Source organism: Lissotriton vulgaris, chromosome 11 (assembly GCF_964263255.1).
Source record: "Lissotriton vulgaris chromosome 11, aLisVul1.2, whole genome shotgun sequence".
Taxonomy (NCBI): Eukaryota; Metazoa; Chordata; class Amphibia; order Caudata; family Salamandridae; genus Lissotriton; species Lissotriton vulgaris.
In genome coordinates this window covers 607301050-607323597 of record NC_141699.1, presented here as the reverse complement: position 1 = coordinate 607323597, position 22548 = coordinate 607301050, and the positions used below count along the sequence as shown (strand labels likewise).

At 45.5% G+C, this 22548-nt stretch overlaps 1 protein-coding gene across 2 annotated transcripts in view; it reads left to right on the top strand.

Moving 5' to 3' along the window:
* ATR (ATR checkpoint kinase) overlaps positions 1-22548 on the top strand; it is a 566179-nt gene that overhangs the window by 386730 nt on the left and 156901 nt on the right. For both annotated transcript variants that reach the window (XM_086943714.1, XM_086943713.1), the window contains exon 38: positions 10237-10469. In XM_086943714.1, the coding sequence (XP_086799840.1) occupies positions 10237-10469 (233 nt within the window). The remainder of the gene's footprint in view (positions 1-10236; positions 10470-22548) is intronic.

The following is a 22548-nucleotide window of genomic DNA, read 5'->3' as shown; positions in this document are numbered from 1 at the left end:
ACTACCACTCAGGGTTTTAAATTACACATCACTCTTATTCTACTTCAGAAGAACTGCCCAATGCTTCTTGTGGACGGCTGGAAACTCAGTAGCCTTTCCTTTAGATAGTCCCAATTGGCTAGTAAGGCCTTGGGTTGTCGCTTCATTTGTTCTCCTTGTCAAACAGACAACCGGTCTGTGCTTTCACTCAACCAGTTCATCCAACTGGGTTATTCTACACAAGGCTGGCCCTGTGCAGCAGTCTGTGTCATTTCTATCTTTATTTCAGTAGGTAATAGCTACCCCAACTGACATTCCTGTTAAATCTATTTTGTTTATTATTGTAAGCCCATCTGCCAGTATTAACGATATGCCTAGAACAAAATAGCCCCCCAGGCATGCTTCGGGTGCTGAGAAAGAATATAACATTTCCTAGATAGCATGAAGGGAAGTTTCAGTTCTATTAAAGACAAAGAGGTGAGGATTATGCTTAACTCTTCCATTTTACTCGCTCAGCAGCCTTATGTCATATTCATTGTCAAAACTGGAGGCTCCGATTGTGCTATTTTAAGGCTGATTAACAAACAGTGAAGCTATGCCAGTGATTGGTTTAAAGTAAAAGGGCTTGAAAGTAGAATCAGAAGACCAATCGGCCACCCTGAGGATATCCCCCAGACTGCTCCCCAAGGAGATGGCCTCTGAAGCCATAGCTCCTCTAGTAGAGTGGGCCCCCGAAGGAGGACGAATTAATACCTAATCCAACGGGCGATAATTGTTGCTCCGACTGGCTTGAAAGGCTTCTTGAGGGAAATGAATAGTTGCATCACTCCCGGTCGCCTATATTTCTCGGTTACCGTTTCATATGCTCTCAGGCAGCGGACCACACGCAATTTTGGATGACCAGGAAAAGCAGGATAATGAAACACCCTAGTATTGGACTTAGTATGATGTGAAATAGTAAATAACAATCCTTCTCGGGTTACGTATGTGCCGTAATTTTGAGGGCACGAACATCAGAAACACTTTTATAGAAAATGAGACATAACAGGACTGATAACTTACCTGTTAGGTCCTTACAGGATAAGTATTAATTATCCTGCCATGAATTCAGCATTCTGAGTACAACATTAACATCCCAAAGGGAGGGGTATTTCGGTTCCTGTGGGAAGGATAACTGAATACCCCTCAAGTGACCAAAGACTAGAAGATGTTTCCCTACTGGGATGTTATGAATAGGCGTATGACCTGCAGTAATTGCCGATCTGTATGCGAAAAGCCAATCCCTTGTCAGCCTTTCTGGACAAGAAATTGACAACATGGACTACACCCTCCCCCCACGGGATCAAAATCCCTTCGCATACACCAACCAGCGTGACCTTCTTCTCCATGCCCAACCGTATCTCATCAACTGTAGAGTCTGCCCAAGCTCTAATGTTGAGGGAGTCAGCCTGTGCAAAAGGTCCAGGATTTCTCAACATCCCCTGTAATCTTTCAAACCACCAGTTGAAGAGTTTTGTCCTGAACCATTTTGTGCAAGTTGCCATGAGGGTATGTCGGAAGCTTAGGAGTCTGGGGACGTTGTTTTGAAAAGTTCCAGAAGAACTGGATACCTTTCTTGCGACCTCCAAAGCGGTCACCAGGATCACTTCCACCTTTTGACGCCTGACTAACTGACTCCAATCTTGGAGGAAAGTGTCGCCTTTGTGAGAGGATCCGGGCGCCAGCTGAAAAATCATGGAAGAGGATGTTTGAGTCTCAACGTAAACAGATCCCCCTAGCATGGACCCCACTGTGATGGAACAGAGAGGGATCCAGTTTCTATGCATTACAATCCTTCAGGTGTCTGGGCTGCCAGTCCGCAGACTGATTTAGTCTGCTGTCACCAACAACTTCTGTTCCAAAGAGTGGTTCCAGACGTCCCTGGCCAAGTCCACCAGCACCTTGAAATTGGGACCCCCACCCAAGCGATTTATATAATCTCACTGTCGAGATAGTGTCAGTCTTCAGCAGGATGTTGGCCGCTAGACTCTGCACGGCAAAGGAGCCTGCGAGGAGTTCCAGACAATTGATTGCAGAGCCTCCTCTTGCTTTAACAACTGTCCCTTTGGTAATATCTCCACAGCGTGCACCCGATCCCTGTCGACTGGCCTCGCACTCAATGACCAGGTCCGGGGCTGACCCAATGATTGCTCTGCCGTTCCAGGCATGCTTGTGATCGAGCCACCAACAAAGTTCAGTCCAGGCCTTTAGAGAAAGAGAGAGCTCCTGTGCATATAATAGGCCTCTCCAGAGATGTTGCGCCTTCAGGCGTTGCAGGACCCGATAATGCAGTGGACCTGGGAAAGTCACTTGGATTGAAAAAGGTAAGAGGCCTCCAGTCCTGGCCAGATGACTGAGGGAAATTTTATTTCGGTCCAACGTTTTGTGCTTCTCCAAGTGGATCAGAAGTATCTTTTTCTATGGCAGTCGGAGAAACTGTTGCACTGTGTAGATCTCGAACCCCGAGAAGGTCATTTGATGAGCCGGAGTAAGTTCTGATTTCTGAACATTCACTATAAACCCCAGTTCCTGCAGAAGATCTTTGGTCATCTGAAGTGAGGAAACTAAGGTGGATTTTTCCCGGTGCATTAGGAGAATGTCATCCAGGTACACCACTAGCCAAACTCCCCATACACAAAGCAATTCCAACACTTTGGTGAAGCACCAGACTGCTGATGACAGGCTGAACGGTCGGCATGTGAACGCCAAAATTAGGTCTTCCCATTCAAACTGTAGGAAATGTCTGTGGGGAGAAACGGTGGGAATTGTGAGGTAGGCATCCTTTAGGTCTAGCCTTACCAACGAATCGTTGGCAACCGAATATCCTGTAGAAGGTGAATGCCCTACATCTTGAAGTGACGATACACCACCCATTGATAGAAAACTTTCAGATTGATGACTGGTCTGAATCCTTTTTCCTTCTTCACCAATAGGACAATATTGCTTAAGAATCCTCTGGAATGAAGAAGCGAATGGGTAATTGCCTCTTTTTTTGGAAGCTCTCTCACTCTTGGTAATAAACTGCATCTCACCGTCCGTTCAATAATCTTTTGACTCTGGGGTTCCAGAGCCAAACAGCCCACCCTCTCCACTAGCTCCTCGTGACTGGGTAGAAGTGTTTGCTCCCAAAATTCATCACAAACATCTGCCTTGGTGTGATCAGGTGAAAATTTGAGGCAATAGGCAGGAATATTGCAGAAAAAAACAATATAAACACTCCCTAACTGTCCCAGGCACAGTTGAATTAGCCAATGCTTGTTGGCACGGTACATAGGAAAAGCACAAAACTGGCCCTCTAGGCCTTAAGGGGATAGCTCTGCAGGTGAAACCACTTTTCAGGATCCTAGAGGTATGCACAATATGTGAAAAAATGCAGCTGAAGAAGTCCAGTGCTGCTTGTAAAGCCGCTTGTCCTTCACTGCTCCTTTTTTTGGAAGGGGAAACGTCAGAAATGTCAAGACGAGCGCAAAAGAATGCGTGCAAATCAAGAAAAGGGTGCGCATCCTTCGACGAGGCCTGTTCTCCCCCCTCCACGCCGCCTAATGGGGTCGGAAAGCCACTGCATCTCTCATTGCTACGAAACGTGCTCAGAAATGCAGGAAACAAGCATTTGCAATGCAATAGGTCTCACATTTATGAGAGTTTGAGCTATAGACATTGCAAATGACAATGCCTTTTATTTTTGTTTTCGTTTTTAAAACATAAATAAAAGGCATTGTCATTTGCAATGTCAATAGGTCAAACTCCCTTGGAAAATGCATCCAGCCTCCGCGTCTGCATATCCGACCAGCCCTGCGAGACCTATTGCATTGCAAACACGTGTTTGTCTTGAGATTGGTTTTGTAAGTGGACTGCACGGTTCCTGCGCTCTCCGATGCTGTAGAACGATAGCGGTTCCTGCTTAAAAGTAGTCCTATTAATTCAAAACAGAATGTATAGCTGTAATGTTATCTTGTAATATGGAATGCTGATACATGCTCCAGACAAAGGGACTTCCTTGTTTTTATGGCTCTAAATCAATCAATCAATCACTGCATTTCTAAAGCGTGCTACATATCCGTGAGGGTCTCAAGGCGCTGGTGGGGGGGCGGGGGGGGGGGGGGGCTGCTACTGATCGAAGAGCCAGGTCTTGAGAAGTCCTCTGAAGGCCAGCAGGTCCTGGGTCTGTCGTAGACTGGTAGGGAGAGCGTTCCAGGTCTTGGCGGCGAGGTAGGAGAAGGATCTGCCGCAGAAAATGACTAACTCTTCATGGCAAAGTGTGGTCAAGGGAAGTCTGTGCCGGAGAGCTGCTATTCCATGAAAATATTTGTTTACCGCTCTGGGGATCCAACTAGTAAGAAGAAGATAAATGGTGCAAATGGGTCTGACATGACGTTTTGTGCAAGGACACACATTGTGTCATAAAGGCTGAAGTTTACGTCTTTGCTGAAACCTATGAACAAGCATAAAACTAGAAGAAAAGAATGTGCTCCAACACTTCCCAGTAATACAAAGTTTGTATAACATTACCATGTCATATGTGAAGGGTGAGAGTACGAGAGACAGCTATCCTAGAAAGGGTGGAGGGTTATTACAATATGTGGCCCCCCTCTTGGGGGTGAACCAGTTGATATTTGTTGCCTGCACAATATCGGACTTTCCCAGGATTCAGTGTGTTATTAATATCGGAGATCCACTCAGCTCCGTGCAACTTCGCTTGTTATTAAAACTGAATGTTTAGTTTGTAAACTCATGCAGGTCCATCAGGGGTCATACCGTGGTGGTGTGTAAAATATTATATGTATTAATAGAACAATTTTAAAGGCAAGATAACAGAGTACACTATAATAATATGTGCATACATGTATACGCAATACATGTATACATGTAAGCAGCAATATATATCAGTACCCATTCACACACAATGCAAATCTCCACAAATGTTCTCCTGTCTGGAACAGAAATCCCGTCATTACATCATCTCGAAATTGAAGGCGATTCTTTCCAATTTCTAGAATGTGCTTGCAAAGAAATCACACAGCAGAGGCGCTTTCTCCCTGTTCCACCGCAGCACCAACAACAAATTGGCATGCATGTATCGAACCTTGCAGCTTGCTGTAAGTACACTTCGAGTGCCAACTCTGTAGGGTGGTATGAAGGGGGTGGGGTTGTGTGTGGCAAGAAGCATCACATTGTTGTTAATAGAAAAAGTATGCACAGAACCAGCCTTTTAAACATAGAATTGCCATCCGTCCTCACAAGAAAAACGATCTATATGTATATTAAGAGCGCTGTGGGCAACCCGGGCACTATACGGTCCACTTGGCCATAGACGGGGGTGGGGGGAATGTAGGGCAAAGTCACCGGCTTATGCACGCCATGCACCCGTCCCACCGTACTCACCAGAGGCTGCCTTCACACTAATGGTGAAGTCACTGCTTTGCCTCTTCAGGTGACAGCCTGGAAACCCCAGTTGGTGCTATAAATCTGCTAGGCGAGAACACCCAGGGTTCAGGTGGGGCCGGGCGCGACTCGAGCCACCGACAGCAGTTGGGGAAGCAAACACAGCACCAGCGAACCAGCGAAAGAGGAAAGGTCCACACAGACACTCGCATACAGCCCTTGCACAATGAAATTCCTTTCCAGCAAAATTAAAACAAGCAAAAAGACACACGACTCCACTCAAACAAACATCTCTTTACTTTATAACCAAGACAAGGAGGACCTGCAAACAAATACATCACGTACCTTTATATGTGAGCTATTTCATCAGAGGCGTGGAAACAAACGTTCAAAGTCTTGCAACCAGCCTGCTTGTGTGTGTGGTTCTTATTGAAAGGATACACGACTGATGAGTTTTCTGGGCTCACCGCCAAGACGTAAGACACACGGATTTCCATGTCTGGGAGCAATGTGCTCCTATATTAAATCGAAATGTGCTAGCTCTTCTGTAAGCTAGTACTAATCAGTCCCAGAATAGAACTGCCACCTTCTCGGAGATGTTTTGTGCACAAGAGTGAAACTTGGGCAACACACTGTAAAATGTGTACTGCAAGACCCAGAATTCATCTTGCTGGGGGCGAGGAGAGTGCCAAAACTGAATGACGGTACCACAGGTAACTTGAGGCCACTTGACAGGTCTAACGTGTTGCATTATGCGCCACTTAAATGCATACAGACAGAAACAGACCCTGGTCTACATTTGCAATGAAAACAAAACGCAGCCAACAGCCACTCTGAGATTGAACCCATTAGCGTTTACTGTCACCCCACTGGAATTCGCCGGCACAATGAACGCACTGCTAAACTGCACCATATCTGTGACACCGCGACCCCAATGTTTTTTTAGCAAGCAGCACGTTGTATTTTATGACTTGAAGGATTGTTTGCTTTTCCGACAGGACAGAAGATTCCAGCATGCAAGCCGATGTATAATACAAGCAAGACTGGTTTATCATGACACTAGAGGACCTGCAGCCAGGTTCGAGGACAATAAGTATAAGAACGCAACGAGAGCAGCGGCGGCAGCAGCAGCCAGGGCAGGGAGCGGCCCAGCACCAGGACGCATCTCTCACCCGCTGCTGCCTGGCATGGCCCCTAGTCGCGTCGCCCCTCAGCCTGGCGTCCGTCGGCCTCCTCTGCCTCCATTTCCCCCGTGCCCCCCTCTGCCCCTTCTGCTAGTGTAAAGGGGAGAGGTGCTGTACATATAGTGTGAGGAAGGGTCATCGTCGTTCTGTAAAAAGCTCCGCGACGCAAGTCCTGTAACAAGAAAACAGACGCGAAAGCAGACACCAACTGAATATTTAACTACCTCTCACCTCAACTTTACTGTCTACTGGTGGTGCTAATCACATTGTTTAATTTCCCACAAAGTGTTTGTTTATCCCATTCCTGGGACAAATCTCCTGGCAGAAAAAAAACAGAGTCTGCTGGGATCCCCCTGCCCTCCCCGTGACCCTGTGCGCCTTGCCGCTGCTCCGTGCCTACTTCAGGGCTGTACTGAAGAATTTTCTTATCTGCTTGTTAAAATAAACAGGCAGATAAGAAAAGTCTTTACGGCAGCCACAAAGCAGGCCATGGTGCCGGAGGGGCTGTCCGAAAAACGGACAGGGTGGCACCCAAAAACACTCCTTTCCATTGTGAAGCCAGCTTTTAACATAAACGCCGACGCTACCCAATGGAAAGGAGGTGCGGGGCTTAGAGTCCCCTTTAGAATTTTTTTTAACAATATCTCTCGCAGAGGCGGGGCAGCTTTGCTGCCACGCCCAGCCGAGACCTAAAAAATAAGCTGCGGGCTTCTGGAGCCCACACAAGGCTGCATGCCTCCCCATGTGGTAAGCCGCTGTGTCGCTTAGACAGTGCGACGCATCGGAAAAACAGGCGAGGAACACCTGCAGTGGCGCAGAGTAGCCCACCCAACACTGGAGGCCTCGAAAGGGCCGGCCCTCACCGTGGAGTCAATCGTACGCACCCTTACCGGAAGCAGCAAAGCTTTCCCTGTAGGAGGGGAAGCCTCCTACAGGGAAACCCACACGTCAGTTTACCAAACTTAATAAGGCATATAACACCAGTTCATCAGGCAGCAATATCCAGTATTAAGCAAAGGCACTTATCTGGCTGCTGAGTAGCAAAGAAAGAAGTGCTTTTCTTTGATGTTGGATATATAGGACTGACTATGATTGTCATGTTAGAATGTTGCAAAGACTCTTAGGATTTGTAGTGTTTGAATAAAAATATGTTCTTTTGATAAGGCTGCTGAGCGAATAAAATGGAAGAGTTACGCATAATCTGAGCCTCCAGTCCTGACAGAATTTCAGCTGAGCCACTGATTATTTTTAATTTATTTGATCATAGGCCAACCAAATCATCAGAAGAATGGCTGTCTTTTTTCCCCGTTACCAGTTGCGCACCTATCTAAATCCCAAGTATCAGTACCAATGTTTCATTGTTTTAAAAGCTCAATTGATCAGCAAAGTTCAGTTTAACTAGGCTTGCACCAAGTGCACAATTGTAGTGAAGCACTGATTTTGCCAGGCTTTCGGGCTTCCAAAGAGGTTCGCAGGCCTCAGTCATCTTTCAAAATGTGGCAAATGGGGGATTATGTTTATTAAAGTTATTTGATTCATACTTTCTTTTAGAACCATACTATTAGGCCCAGAGAGACCTTAATTGAATGCTTCTGTGTTAAGTACCGACTTATCAGACTCCCTCTTATTAAATGCCAGTATGTGCTTCTTAGCAGCGGGTCTCTCTTGCCATTCTGACGTATCTGAGGTGGGATTCCCTTTTTCCGAGACAGTCTCCAAATAAGGCTCCCTGGAGTGCAATCTTAGAGCAGGCTTCCTACTGACTTCTCTCCTCAAAATCCCTCAAATCCTGTGTTGGAAATGGAGCGCCTGTCATGGGGAGTCTGATTGGTACCCGTAGCACCAAGCATGCACTGGCTTTCTTTCTTGGTGTTAGCACATGAGAACTTGATTTAGAGTAAATTACTAGTTAGACTCTCCAATATCCCAAATATGTACTATACATGTTGTCTTTTTAAAGTGGTTTTATTTTAATGGCCTCCTCTTCACAGCCATAATGCAACTGATAAGGAGGGATATTTCCATAATCTTGAGACTGTGTGAAATATGTGCAGTCTTTTGCATTTGTATTGATTGTGATTGGAAGCAGAATGCCTGCTTTTTAAAAGAATTATTGGTTCTCAGCCCTCCCAATAATGCACTGATTTGAAAAACAAAACTACATCCTTTAGGCCACTTAAGGGGACCGATTACATCATCATTCTTTTATCAATGGCAAAAGCATGTCACAGATGTGGCTCATGCATATTTCACTTTTGGTCCTATTCAAATAAAAAAAATGAGCCCTGCTTCAGAGTGCCAGAAATCTAGGGGTAATATAGCTGCGATTGATACTGTCAGACTCACAGCACGAAAATGTCCGTCTCAGACGCTTTCCGAACGATTCTGCAGAAGCATAGTATTTTTTCATTTCAATTACAGAACACTTAACAAACATTAAAACACCTTCTGCGATGAGTGTGAAATTAGGGTGCACTGAAATTGTCCTGGTATCTCCGACAATCAGATTCTCAAGTGAAGTCAAATACAGATGCCCGTTGCTCATTATTATTAGTGTTGGTTGTGACCCCTGGATAATTATCAAACAGGTCAAAACTTGACTCTCCGTAGTGGACACATTACGTAATAAAGATTTCCTTTTACTATAAAAATATGTATGTATATGGTCTATATACAATGTTGACCATTTAGGTTGAGATCAGGACGAATATTTGAGTACTGCACTGAAATTCCCCAAAATTGTCTTTACCTTTTTCTAAGTAAATGCACAAAATACACCGGTTTATTTCTGTCCCTTGTTCTTCACACGAGTATTTTCTGTACATTTTGTGCTTCTGTGATGCATATCTTTTACTGCATTAGTAGCATATTTTTTATGCTTTAGTACTGCTTTGTGAATAACAGTTTTGTAATAAATAATGAGAAAATCCAAATATATCCAGATAAATCCAGGATTTAATGTGCTGCAGCACAGTACTCCCAACCTCCAAGTAGTCAGTCCAAGTTAAACATTTTAGATCATAACAATTCCAAATGGAATCTCATGGACAGTGTGCATGTGCAGCAAAGTACAAACATTCTATTAAAAGGGAAATATGTACAAGGTAGGTTAAAAGGGAAATACATTGTAAACCAGAATATAACAAGTTGTTTATAATATTGATTGAGCTAGGAACATACTAATGGGTGTCCTGCAAATAATTTGTTATAAACATTGAAATCAATGAAACCTGGTGAGCCTTTGTTCCATTATCGAACAGATGAGGAAATGTCAGACTGGATCATCAAGGCAAGAAGGCTAAGAGTTAAAGCAAGAAGCTTTCAGTGTTTTCGTAGCATATAAAACCCCTTTACAAAATTTATGGGAAAGAGTCTACACTTGCAATCCTACTTTCTTTGACTCCACTAGCAGCTCTATGCCCATAAGCTTTTCTTGACTCTGTCTGAAGTCCATTCCATAACCTGGATGAAAAATATTCCTTTAGTAGGCAGCTGCAATGTGTGAATGATGAGTAAATAGCTTTGGCAGCTTAGTATCTCCTCCACTGGTTTTCTGTTCATCAGTCGATTTCAAGATGGTAGAAAAGAAAAATAGGAATGTATAAAGTTTGACTAAGTATAGTGTGTACAATTTTCGTTTTGTGTTTTTCAGCTGGTCGCCCAGATCGCTTGCAGATGCGAACAGATTTGGTGAAGATAAACAAAGTGATCACAGAGCATACAAATCACTTGGCGCCTTACCAGTTTCTCACTGCATTCTCACAGTTGATTTCTCGAATCTGCCACTCCCATGATGAGGTGTTTGTGGTTTTAATGGCAATCATTGCAAAAGTGTTCCTGGCCTACCCTCAGCAGGCAATGTGGATGATGACTGCTGTATCTAAGGTTTGTTTTGGAGAAAATAACCTTTTTTTCTGATTTAAGAGCTATTTAAATAGATTTGGAAATAGGACATCTTGCACAGCTTTTTGCTGTGTGTTATGTTAGAATTTGGATAGCTGACATTTTTAGTGGGTGTGGCCAACCAATACTCTTCAGGGAATTTCCACAACTATTCCACTGCCACTATTGCACAATGCCTTGTGGATGTAAATGCTCTTTCTGTAGTAGGGGATCTCTGTGTATAGTCATAATCTAGTGAATAGTCCCGCCCATGTGTGTGGACCCCGGAGCAATCAAAAATAATCTCTTAAAGTGTCGAAAAAATTCAGAACTGCACAGACACTTAAGAGAGAATTAAAGACAGATAATGCAGCCTATAAACAGGCTACACTGTCCAGTACTTCGACTATAAATTCCACCAAAAATCCACAAACAGCAAAGTCTGTCCAGATTTCCCTTGCTTTAGCAGCAAAAAGCCTCTGGAATGATAGAGAGGAAGACATGGACAGACAAGCCCCATAGGTTGCCATTATGTGGCTCAAAACAGGATACTGTGCCTTTAAGAGAACTTTCCAGAACTTCATAGTATCCCAGAATGCCCTGCAGGTCCCTTCTACTTTCAGTTCTTTTTTCCGGCTCCTGCTAGCAGGACCCTGGAGCATTGAGCTCTCCCTTTTCAAGGGTTTTTGGGTGATTTTTCACTACTTTTTCAAAGTTAAGTGCTTTATAAGTACTTTGGTGCCTTTCTCCTTGGTGTTGCACTCTGTTCTATATCAAATATGCCTGCATTATTCGATAAATGCCCGGAGTGCTCCAGGAAGAAGGCCAAATCGGATCCCCATGAGGTGTGTATCCTCTGCCTTCCGTCTTCCCATGTCCCAGAGGAGTGTGTGATCTGTCAAGGCTTCACTGGCAGGACCCTGAAGGACAGAAAGAAGATCAGGCTTCAGGGCCTTGAGGAAAGGAGGATGACGGCACAAGGTGGGTCTGGAGGGGCTTCATCTGCCCATGCTGAGACCTCTGGGGGGCTCCCCAGGGGCAGGAAGACCAGCAAGCGTCCCCATTCTCCGTCTGGGTCATTGGCACCGACTTCAGCGTCGAGAGGGATGACTTCAGTGTGTTCCCCATCTCCCCAGGGCTCTGGGTCGAAGCGGCGTCGACGCTCGGCGTCGAGGGAACTGAACAGGCCACCATCGATTTCTCCGGTGACTGTTTCGTCGTCGTCCACGTCGTCGTAGAGTGATCGACGTCAAAAGGCCCGGCATCGCCGCTTGCCGTCGAGGCGACACCGCCGTTCGCCGTCGACGAAGATGGAGACGTTCGTCCTCTAGGAGATCCTTGTCGTCGAGGACTGGATCGCCGTCGATGCACAGGTCGCCGTCGAGGCGAAGGTCGGCGTCGAGGCGCAGAGGTTCGCCGTCGAGGCGCAGGAGATCGCCGTCGAGGCGCAGAGGATCGCCGTCAAGGCACAGACGGTCGCCGTCGAGGCGGACGAGATGGCCGTCGAGGCGAAGGCGTTCGACGTCGAGGAAAAGACTCTCGACGTCAGGGGGCCGACGGTCGCCGTCAGGTCGCCGTTCTCCGAAGTCGAAGATCGGTGGAGGGAGGCCTGACGCCAGGGGAGGTTCCCCATCGTCCCAGGCTGGTGGAGATGGTGGTTCACCGGGCTCGGTGTACTCCAAAGTTTATACCCCGTTGCAGAGGCAGGTTACGCCGCCGCCTCTGTTACCGAGGGGTCTCCCACCGAGGGACTCTACTCCTCCTCCATTACCACCGCCTCAGCCCGTACCTCGGGTTCCAGACAAGCCGCCTCCGGTTCCTCCGAGGTCTACATCGCTGCCTCGGTTTCCGTCTCCGCCCAAGGGGACTCCTAAACCGAAGGCTCCGACGAAGCCTAAGTCGCCCGCTCCGGTGGAACCGGTGGATCGACCAAGGCCGAGAAAGTCCCGATCACGCTCCGGACGGAGAGGAAGATCGAAGAGTCGTCATAGATCCTCCAACAGATCGAGGCGTCGCCATAGGAGGCGGGGTTCTAGGTCCCGCACGGACTCCTCCAGGACCCGTTCATACTCGCCGACCTTATCGGACTCCCCTGGGACCAGGGTGTCTCCGGCGGACGACATTGCCACATTCCAGGAGGTTCTCCTGAGCGGGGCTGCGAAATTCGTTATCATGGTGACGGCTCCAACACCTACGACGTCTGTGATATTCTAAACACTTCACAAGAAGCATTTGTCTCGCCCTCTTCTACCACTAGTACCTGGATTGGTGGAACCTGCAGAGGAGCTGTTCCCCACACCAGTGGTGGTGAAGGCCGCTCCCTCCCGACTTCTAAAGAAGTACAGGGCCCCGGATTCGGACCCTGCCTTTCTGAGAGTTGATCCGGTACCGGATTCGGTGATAGTGACGGCGGCCAGGAAATTGCTCTCTACCTCCCTGTCATCCACCGTGCCGCCAGATAAAGAAAGTCGATGGATCGACTCGGCTGGAAGGAAGGCTTGTGGTACTGCTTCCACAGCCATGAAGGCGTCCAGCGATACAGCTCTGCTGGGATGTTATGACCGGGCACTGTGGGACTCCCTGCAACAGTTCGTGGAACTGCTACCAAGAGACAAGAGGGAGGACTTCCAAGAGATCCTCAAGGAAGGGATGCTGGTGTCAAATCAGGTCATCAGCGCAGCGGCGGATGCCTCCCTGTTGGCTGCCCATGGTTACTGCCATGGGATTAATCAGCGGCGACATGCCTGGCTCAGGCTCACGTCACTCAAGCCGGAGGCCCAGCCGCGGCTGGCCAATCTGCCTTTTCCGGGGAAACATTGTTCGGAAAACACGCAGATGATGAGATGGCCCGCATGAAGGCGGAGGCAGAGACCCTTACGGCTGTGGGCTTGGAGAAGCCCAAAGAGAAGAAGTCCTACCGGCCGTTCCAGAGACGGTTTGGTGCGCAAGGAAGAGGACGGGGACAGTCTTCGGGACAGCAGCAGCAGCAACAACAGCAGCAGTTCCGGAGACCCTTCCAGAAACGGCAAAAGGGTAGAGGGGGACAGCAGTCCCCTACCGCGAACAAGGGCCCGGCCAGGTCTCGACCCTGAGCGGTTACTTCCCCTTCATCCGTTACCCGCTCCGGTGGGGGGAAGCGTTCAATTTATTCTGGCAGAGTGGAGAAAAATTACTCAGGACAAGTGGGTGCTGAATATTGTTTGCAATGGATACAGTCTTCGGTTCATCAGCCCGCCTCCAGCGATCCCTCCGGTAAGCTCGCAGTATCAACTGCGCGAGCTCCAGGCGGAGGCTGACATCCTGTTAAGGAAAAGGGCGATAGAAGACGTACCTCTGCCTCAAAGAGGAAGAGGTCTGTACTCCCGGTTCTTCCTGGTTCGCAAGAAGGACGAGAACGAGTTCAGGCCCATTCTGGACTTGCGACAGGCAAACTAGAGGATTCGCAGAGAAAGGTTTTGCATGCTGTCGTTGCATCAGATTTATCCTCAGTTGCAACAGGGAGACTGGCTTTGTGCTATAGACCTACAGGATGCATACTTCCATGTGCCCATTACATGCAAACACAGGAAGTTTCTGCGATTTCAAGTCGGCACCAATCATTATCAATACACAGTACTGCCATTCGGGCTGAAGTCTGCGCCCAGGACATCCTCGAAGTGCATGGCAGTGGTAGCGGCACACCTAAGGAAGAACAAGGTGTTTGTCTACCCGTACCTGGACGATTGGTTGATCAAGGCCTCCTCCTTCTCGGAAGCTCAAGCACACTTCCAGAAGACGTGCGTTCTCTTGAACAAGCTGGGGTTGCACATCAACATGTCCAAGTCTGTCCCGACTCCGGTCCAGTGCATTCAGTACTTGGGAGCCACCATCAATACGCTGTCAGCAAGCGTGTCTCCTTCGGAGGAGCGACGGCTATCGATCCTTCGGAAGGTTCAGGCTCTTATGACCGCTCCATCTACAACAGTGAGGACGGTGTCTTCTCTACTGGGGTCAATGGCCTCTTGTATCTTCCTGACTCCGCATGCAAGGCTGCACATGAGACCTCTGCAGGAGTGCTTGGAGGACCAGTGGGACCAGAGGAAAGGCTCTTAGGACGACAAGATACGACTGTCGCTGCATGCTCTTCAGTCTCTGAAGTGGTTGTGTTCGGCGGAGAATCTCCTCAGAGGGGTTCCCTTCCACAAGGACATTCCAGTTCAGACTATCATGACGGATGCGTCTCTCCACGGCTGGGGGGCGCAGTCCGGAGACTTACAGATTCAAGGAGCGTGGTCCCCGATGGAGTCCACGTACCATATCAACTTCCTGGAACTCAGAGCTGTTCACTTGGCACTGAAGGCCTTTCATCCGTCCTTTCAGACCAACTCTCTGCTTGTACAGACGGACAATACGACCCCGATGTATTACCTCAACAAGCAGGGGGGCTCGAGATCACGCACTCTGTCACAAGAGGCGCAGGCGATCTGGCACTGGCTTCTGGCCAGAGGACTGACGATAACGGCTACCCTTCTGCCAGGTGTGCAGAATGTTCAGGCAGACGCACTGAGCAGACTGATTCCGGAAAACCACGAATGGGTCATAAACGACGAGGTTCTAGGAGAAGTCTTCGAAAGGTGGGGAACTCCAGACATAGATCTGTTCACCACCGCCGAAAACAGCAAATGCAGAGACTTCGCCTCCAGGTATTACCAGCAAGGCACGCTGGGGAATGCGCTATGGATCAACTGGTCGAACAGCTTTCTGTACGCTTTTCCACCCATTCCCCTGATTCCAGCGGTGCTCATCAGGCTGTCCCAGTCCAGGGCACATATGATCCTGATTGCCCCGGAATGGCCCAGGCAGTGGTGGTTCACGGACCTGCTTCACCGGTCTCTCCTTCCTCACATACGGCTGCCGTGCAGGCCGGACCTTATCACGAAGTTCGAGGGGCAGATGTTGCACCCCAACCTCTCGTCTTTGAGTTCGGCGGCATGGCTCCTGAGATAGTGCAATATGGCCATTTGAATTGGTCTGAAGATTGCATGGACATACTGAAGGAGGCAAAGCGACCTTCCACTCTGACTTCTTATGCTTACAAGTGGAAGAGGTTTTGTATCTGGTGTCAGTCCAAGAACTATGATCCGACGACGTGAAAGGAAGACGTCATCCTTCCTTACCTTCTACATTTGGCGCGGTCTGGCCTTAATGTTCATTACATTAAGGTTCATCCCACTGCATTGACTGCCTACAGGAAATGCCCTTCACAGACTTCCTTCTTCCAGATCCCTGTGATCAAAGATTTCTTGGAAGGCTTGAAGAAAGAATTCCCTCCTGTCAGGCTTCCTTCGCCTTCATGGGAATTGAATGTGGTGCTGTCCAGATTGATGAAGGAGCCTTTTGAAACTATTCATAAGGCTTCGTTGCAGCACCTGCCCTGGAAGGCGGCGTTCCTCGTGGCCATTACATCGGCCCGCAGGGTGAGTGAAATTCAGGCGTTGTGTTGCCAAGAACCTTATACTGTATTTCATGCTGCTAAGGTTGTTATGCGTACTCACCCTAAATTTCTTCCCAAGGTTATTTCTGATTTTCATGTCAACCAGACTATAACTTTGCCTACGTTTTTTCAGAATCCTTCATCTCCAGCGGAACGGTCTTTACATTCCCTGGATGTTAGGAGGGTGTTGAAATTTTATCTGGATAAGACCAAAGATATTCGTAGGTCAGACCAATTGTTTATCGATTATGGATCAGTCAGGACCGGTCTTGCGACCTCTAAACAGTCCATCTCGAGGTGGATTGTGTCCTGTATACAACTGTTACCAGAAAGCTAATAAGACCTTAGGGGGTAACCTAAGGCTCATTCCACCAGGGGCAAAGCTGCCACGACGGCTTTGCTCCGTAATGTTCCAATTGCAGAAATCTGCAAGGCGGCCACTTGGAAGTCGGTCCATACCTTTGCCAAGCATTACTGCCTGGACACTGATGCCAGAGCAGACGCTCAGGTTGGGCAGGCTTCGCTTTGAAATCTGTTCGCACAATAGTGGTGTTATTTCTCTTTTCTCCACCGCCGCTTTGGTGTGGGGATGGGCTTGCCATTCTATTCACTAGATTATGACTATACACAGAGATCCCCTACTACAGAAGGAGTAGTTTCTGTCCTGGTACTCCAGTTCTGTAGTAGGGGTATCTCTGTTATAGTCATAAGCGCCCGTCCTCCTCCCCGGTGGAGAGAGATATTCATGTAAGGAATGCTACAGGTCTTGCGTGTTACGCCTTCAAAAAGAACTGAAAGTAGAAGGGACCTGCAGGGCATTATGGGATACTATGAAGTTCTGGAAAGTTCTCTTAAAGGCACAGTATCCTGTTTTGAGCCACATAATGGCAGCCTATGGGGCTTGTCTGTCCATGTCTTCCTCTCTATCATTCCAGAGGCTTTTTGCTGCTAAAGCAAGGGAAATCTGGACAGACTTTGCTGTTTGTGGATTTTTGGTGGAATTTCTAGTCGAAGTACTGGACAGTGTAGCCTGTTTATAGGCTGCATTATCTGTCTTTAATTCTCTCTTAAGTGTCTGTGCAGTTCTGCATTTTTTCGACACTTTAAGAGATTATTTTTGATTGCTCCGGGGTCCACGCACATGGGCGGGACTATTCACTAGATTATGACTATAACAGCGATACCCCTACTACAGAACTGGAGTTACAGGACAAACTACTCCTTCAGTTGTCTGCTTATCGTGCCAAGTTCCTTCTTTTATTCCCAGTCTCACCATGAAGAAGTTAGAAAATTGCAAAATTGCAATACAGGAGCCACTCGTTCATTCCTGCCTTCCACAGTGGACGTTGACCATTGTAAGGACCCCTTGGAGAGTTTGTTGTATTTCCGTTTCACCAACTGATATTGCAATATATATATATATATATATATATATATATATATATATATATATATATATATATATATATATTCAGTCAGTTTCAGGAAGCACACAAGCGAGGAAGCCACCGGAAGCCTCTTGAGAAGGTGCAATCTTTATTTTGTTTGATAATCTTGCCAACAGTCACCCCATGAGAACCGGCATCTCTAATTTCAGCCAGACGCGTTTCAGGACGGAAAGTCCTTTCATCATTGGTAGCAAAAAGAAGTAAAGGTTCGCATTGCACACGCACTGTTTTAAGTTCCAAACACCTCCCCCAGTGGGCGTGGCGCTACTGCAGCCTTCTGGTGTTCGTAGTCCGTGTACTCTGTAATACCTACAAGCTGGGAACTGCGGGAGGAAGGTGTGCTTGCTCCATTTCAGGGCTGGAGTCAGCATGGGTGCAGTTTGTCATCTACAAGGCAAGGCAGTCACAACGTGAGAAGAAGGCACCTCCCCCAGTGGGCGTGGCGCTACTGCAGTGCGTGTGCAATGCGAACCTTTACTTCTTTTTGCTGCCACTGACATTTTGTTTCTGAGCAGCCCCTGACAATTTGGGGGGGTTTCATCAAGGGGGGGCCGAGAAAAAAGGGGGGTCCCAAAACGCGTTTTTCCCATGTTAATTTCCATAGGGCGGTTGGCCTCACTTTTAGCTCGAACGACTGAATGGATTTGCACGAAACTTGGCAAAATTGTAGGGACTGTTAGCCCGATGTGCCTTTGCTAGGTCTCAATATATGTGCTTCAGTGGATTTTGAGTAATTTAGGTTCAAAAAAAGATATATATCTGGGCGGAGCCTAACCACACATCTGATCTGATTGGCTGTCAGCACTTCATCCAAGAAGTGTTGGCAGCCATCTTGGGACCAATATACATGATAGCACCTCATTAAAAAGCATTGTAGTTAATAGAGGGTTTTAGGACTTTAGTTACATTATAAATCATTTGTTGATGGTACCATACTCGTTTTAGGAATTGTGGTGGGTTCTAAGGTGATTTTACCATGTGAAAAAACCTTCTGCTGTGATATCATGAATATTGTTTGAAAGAAAACTAATATCTCATGATTTTCCAACAGTGGTTTGGAAGGGGATCTATAAGCCAAACTGAAAGCATATTTTCTGTAAATTCACATTATCTTTCTCAGTCATATGAAAATGAAGTCTGACATTCTCAGTAAAACATGTACATCCAACAAGGACAGAGACTGTCAGTTGATTCCTTTGTGTTCTACTGCAGCCTCCTAGAGTGTTCTAAAGAACAACTAGAGCGCTAACAGTCCTACTTATTACAAAGGTATGGCACACCTGAAGCCATCTTGATTGGAATAAAGTGGTAACTCTTAAAACATTCAATTTAAAAAGAAACAACATGAGGGGGTATATTTTGCCATAGAAAGTATGATTAGTGCTGCAGAATGAAAAATTAGGGCACATTTTGAGTGACTTCTCAAATCCTTTTCTATTTCATTAAAACATTCTGACATGCAGTCTCCCAAAATGGCCACCAGAGACAAAAGAGCCCAAATGTAGCCCAAATATCACCCAGATGTAGCCCAAGTATAGCCCAATGACAGAATGTCCCAGAGTGTTCTAAAGAACAACTAGAGCGCTAACAGTCCTACTTATTACAAAGGTATGGCACACCTGAAGCCATCTTGATTGGAATAAAGTGGTAACTCTTAAAACATTTAATTTAAAAAGAAACAACATGAGGGGGTATATTTTGCCATAGAAAGTATGATTAGTGCTGCAGAATGAAAAATTAGGGCACATTTTGAGTGACTTCACAAATCCTTTTCTATTTCATTAAAACATTCTGACATGCAGTCTCCCAAAATGGCCACCAGAGACAAAAGAGCCCAAATGTAGCCCAAATATCACCCAGATGTAGCCCAAGTATAGCCCAATGACAGAATGTCCCAGAGTGTTCTAAAGAACAACTAGAGCGCTAACAGTCCTACTTATTACAAAGGTATAGCACACCTGGAGCCATCGTGATGGGAATAAAGTGGTAACTCTTAAAACATTTAATTTAAAAAGGAACAAAATGAGGGGGTATATTTTGCCATATGAATTATGATTAGTGCTGCAGAAAGAAAAATTAGGGCACATTTTGAGTGACTTCTCAAACCCTCTTCAATTTCATTAAAATATTCTGACATACAGTCTCCCAAGATGGCCACCAGAGACAAAAGAGCCTAAATGTAGCCCAAATATCACCCAGATGTACCCCAAGTATAGCCCAATGACAGAATGTCCCAGAGTGTTCTAAAGAACAACTAGAGCGCTAACAGTCTTACTTATGACAAAAGTATGGCAGACCAGAAGCTATCTTGATTGGAATGAAGTGGTAAGTCTGAAAACACTCAATTTAAAAAGGAACAACATGAGGGGGTTAATTTTGCCATAGAAAGTATGATTAGTGCTTCAGAAAGAAAAATTAGGGATCATTTTGAGTGACTTCTCAAATCCTCTTCTATTTCATTAAAAAAATTCTGACATGCAGACTGAAACATGCACTTTGAATACCAGCAGCAGACGTCCCTGGTGAGCAGTAGCTTTACTACAGTGATCTAATGTGCAACTAGAGTGCTAACATTCAGAATTTATGGCAAATGTGTGACACATCTGAATGCCTTCTTGATGGAACCAAAGTAAACAAGCATTGAAAATGCAATAGATCTCGCCCTCGTTTAAGTTAAAGCCATTCTGTTTGTAATGAGGTGGCTTTTTAGCTTTGCTTTTATTAGTGTTTTTTCAACTTTCATGTAAATAACATGCATCTGTATGCATATAAGTATATGTATGCATGCATTTATGTTTGTATTTCTATAGATATACAGATTATATATGTTTATATATGTATGTATATATATATATTCACTGAAAAAACCATAGGCTATAGACCATATCTAGTTAGGAATTAGCATTTACAAAACCTTGAAAATTCACTGAAAAAACCATAGGTTATAGACCATATATAGTTAGGAATTAGCATTTACAAAATCTTGAAAATTCACTGAAAAAACCATAGGTTATAGACCATATATAGTTAGGAATTCGCATTTACAAAACCTTATTTTACTCACACAAAACCATTGAAATTCCATATATAGTTAGTTGCACTAACTATATATCGCGCACCCGCAATCCACTGCTGATGATGTCACATATTACATCATTCATGACATGGTCAGTGACATCACTGATGACATCACTGATGACATCTCAAATGACATCACTGATGACATCACTGATGACAACATCCAGTGACTGTATGTTTCTGTAAAGTTAAAATATGTCTTACATATTGAAGAATGAGTGGTGTTATAAGTGTCTGGATGAAGGATTTAGTAGGTGCATGACTGACTGTATGAGTGAGTGATTAAATGTGTCTCACTGAGTGCATGGGTTAGTGACTAAACTGTCTTAATTTGTGCATCATTATGTCTGTTGTTCTGTAAACTGTTGCATGTGTTGATAAGTAGCTATATGAGTAACTATATGGGTTATTGATTGGTTGCCCAAGTATTTGTATGGGAGACTGAGTGTGTGTGTGGCTGGCTGGGAGGTGTATGACTCTGTGCATAGATGTGTGAGCAGTTGATTTACTAGATGTATGGTTTCAAAAGTGCATGTGGAAACAGCTGTATGGGCGGTTGACTGTGTGCATGAGTGTATTGGTGAGTGAACGGATATCTCAGTGCTACATGTCAAAGTAAGTACATATGTAAAACACAGTACATGTGAGAGTTGACATATATAAATAACTGTGCATAAGAGCCAGTGAATGTGTGAGTGGCTGTATGGATCATTGTGAACTTGTATCAGGGATTGTATAAGAGAGTAAATATGTGTTAGTATATGTTTGAATAAGTAAAGTTTGTATAACTGTATAGTTGAGGAAATGGAGGTGTGATTGATTCTTTGCATGACTGACTAGGTGTGTGAGTAACTCCATGGATTAGTGACAGTCTGTGAGTGTCTGTTTACACTGATTGTATCTAAGGTTATATTAGAGTCTGAAGAGGTTCATCGTATTATCACATGAATGATATCATCAGTGATGTGATCAGTAATGTCAAATGAGATGTCATCAGTGATGTCATCAGTGATGTCATTTGAGATGTCATCAGTGATGTCATTTGAGATGTCATCAGTGATGTCATCAGTGCTGTCACTGACCATGTCATGAATGATGTAATATGTGACATCATCAGCAGTGGATTGCGGGTGCGCGATATATAGTTAGTGCAACTAACTATATATGGAATTTCAATGGTTTTGTGTGAGTAAAATAAGGTTTTGTAAATGCGAATTCCTAACTATATATGGTCTATAACCTATGGTTTTTTCAGTGAATATATATATATATATATCTTATTTTACATACATATTTATATAAATATACTTTAGGGGGCTAGGTAACAACCCATGGTCTTTCCCAGACATGAGTCTCTTGCAGACATTTGCTGGGCTACAGCTGATCTGGTTGCAACATCTCTGCTGACTCCAAAATAAAAATGGTTTGTCGTCTGAAGTCAGTTTATACAGATTGCTTTGTAGTTCCTTGCGCCATTGATGGTTTTATTTGTTGTTTGTTCCTATGTAGAAGTCTGTTGAGTTACTGTTAATGCATGGTGGAAGCATCTGTGTGAGTGAAGAAGTAAGATGTTCATCCAATTAGTAATTGACCTACATTAATAAGCATTGATTTACAGCTCATCACTCAGTGGGCTGGGGATTGACGGTGCCTGGTCTACTGTATCTTGGACAACACAGTATTGAAAGAGGCGTGGCATTTGTGTGAGTCCTTTTCTGGGTTACAGGGGCAATCAGTGGTTACCGGACATTATCTGTGGTGGGTGCTGTTGTTCATCACTGGAGTCTTTTGTCATCAGATATTTGTAGCCCAGTTGGATAACCAACTTACTACCTCTGTATACTTAAAACACTAAGGGTAGTGGGTACCTGAAGAGAATGCTTAGTACAAGAGGTGGTACAGGGTTTGGAACTCCTATACTCTAATACACGTAAATACACGCAATCTAAATGTCGATTCAAGATATATTTGGGAAAGTTAATAGTCGTACCATTCCAGGAGAAATGGAAAAAAGTTAAAATTGTTCACAATACAACATAATACACGTCCTAAGCATGTTCCGGTCCCGAAATAGGGTTACCAA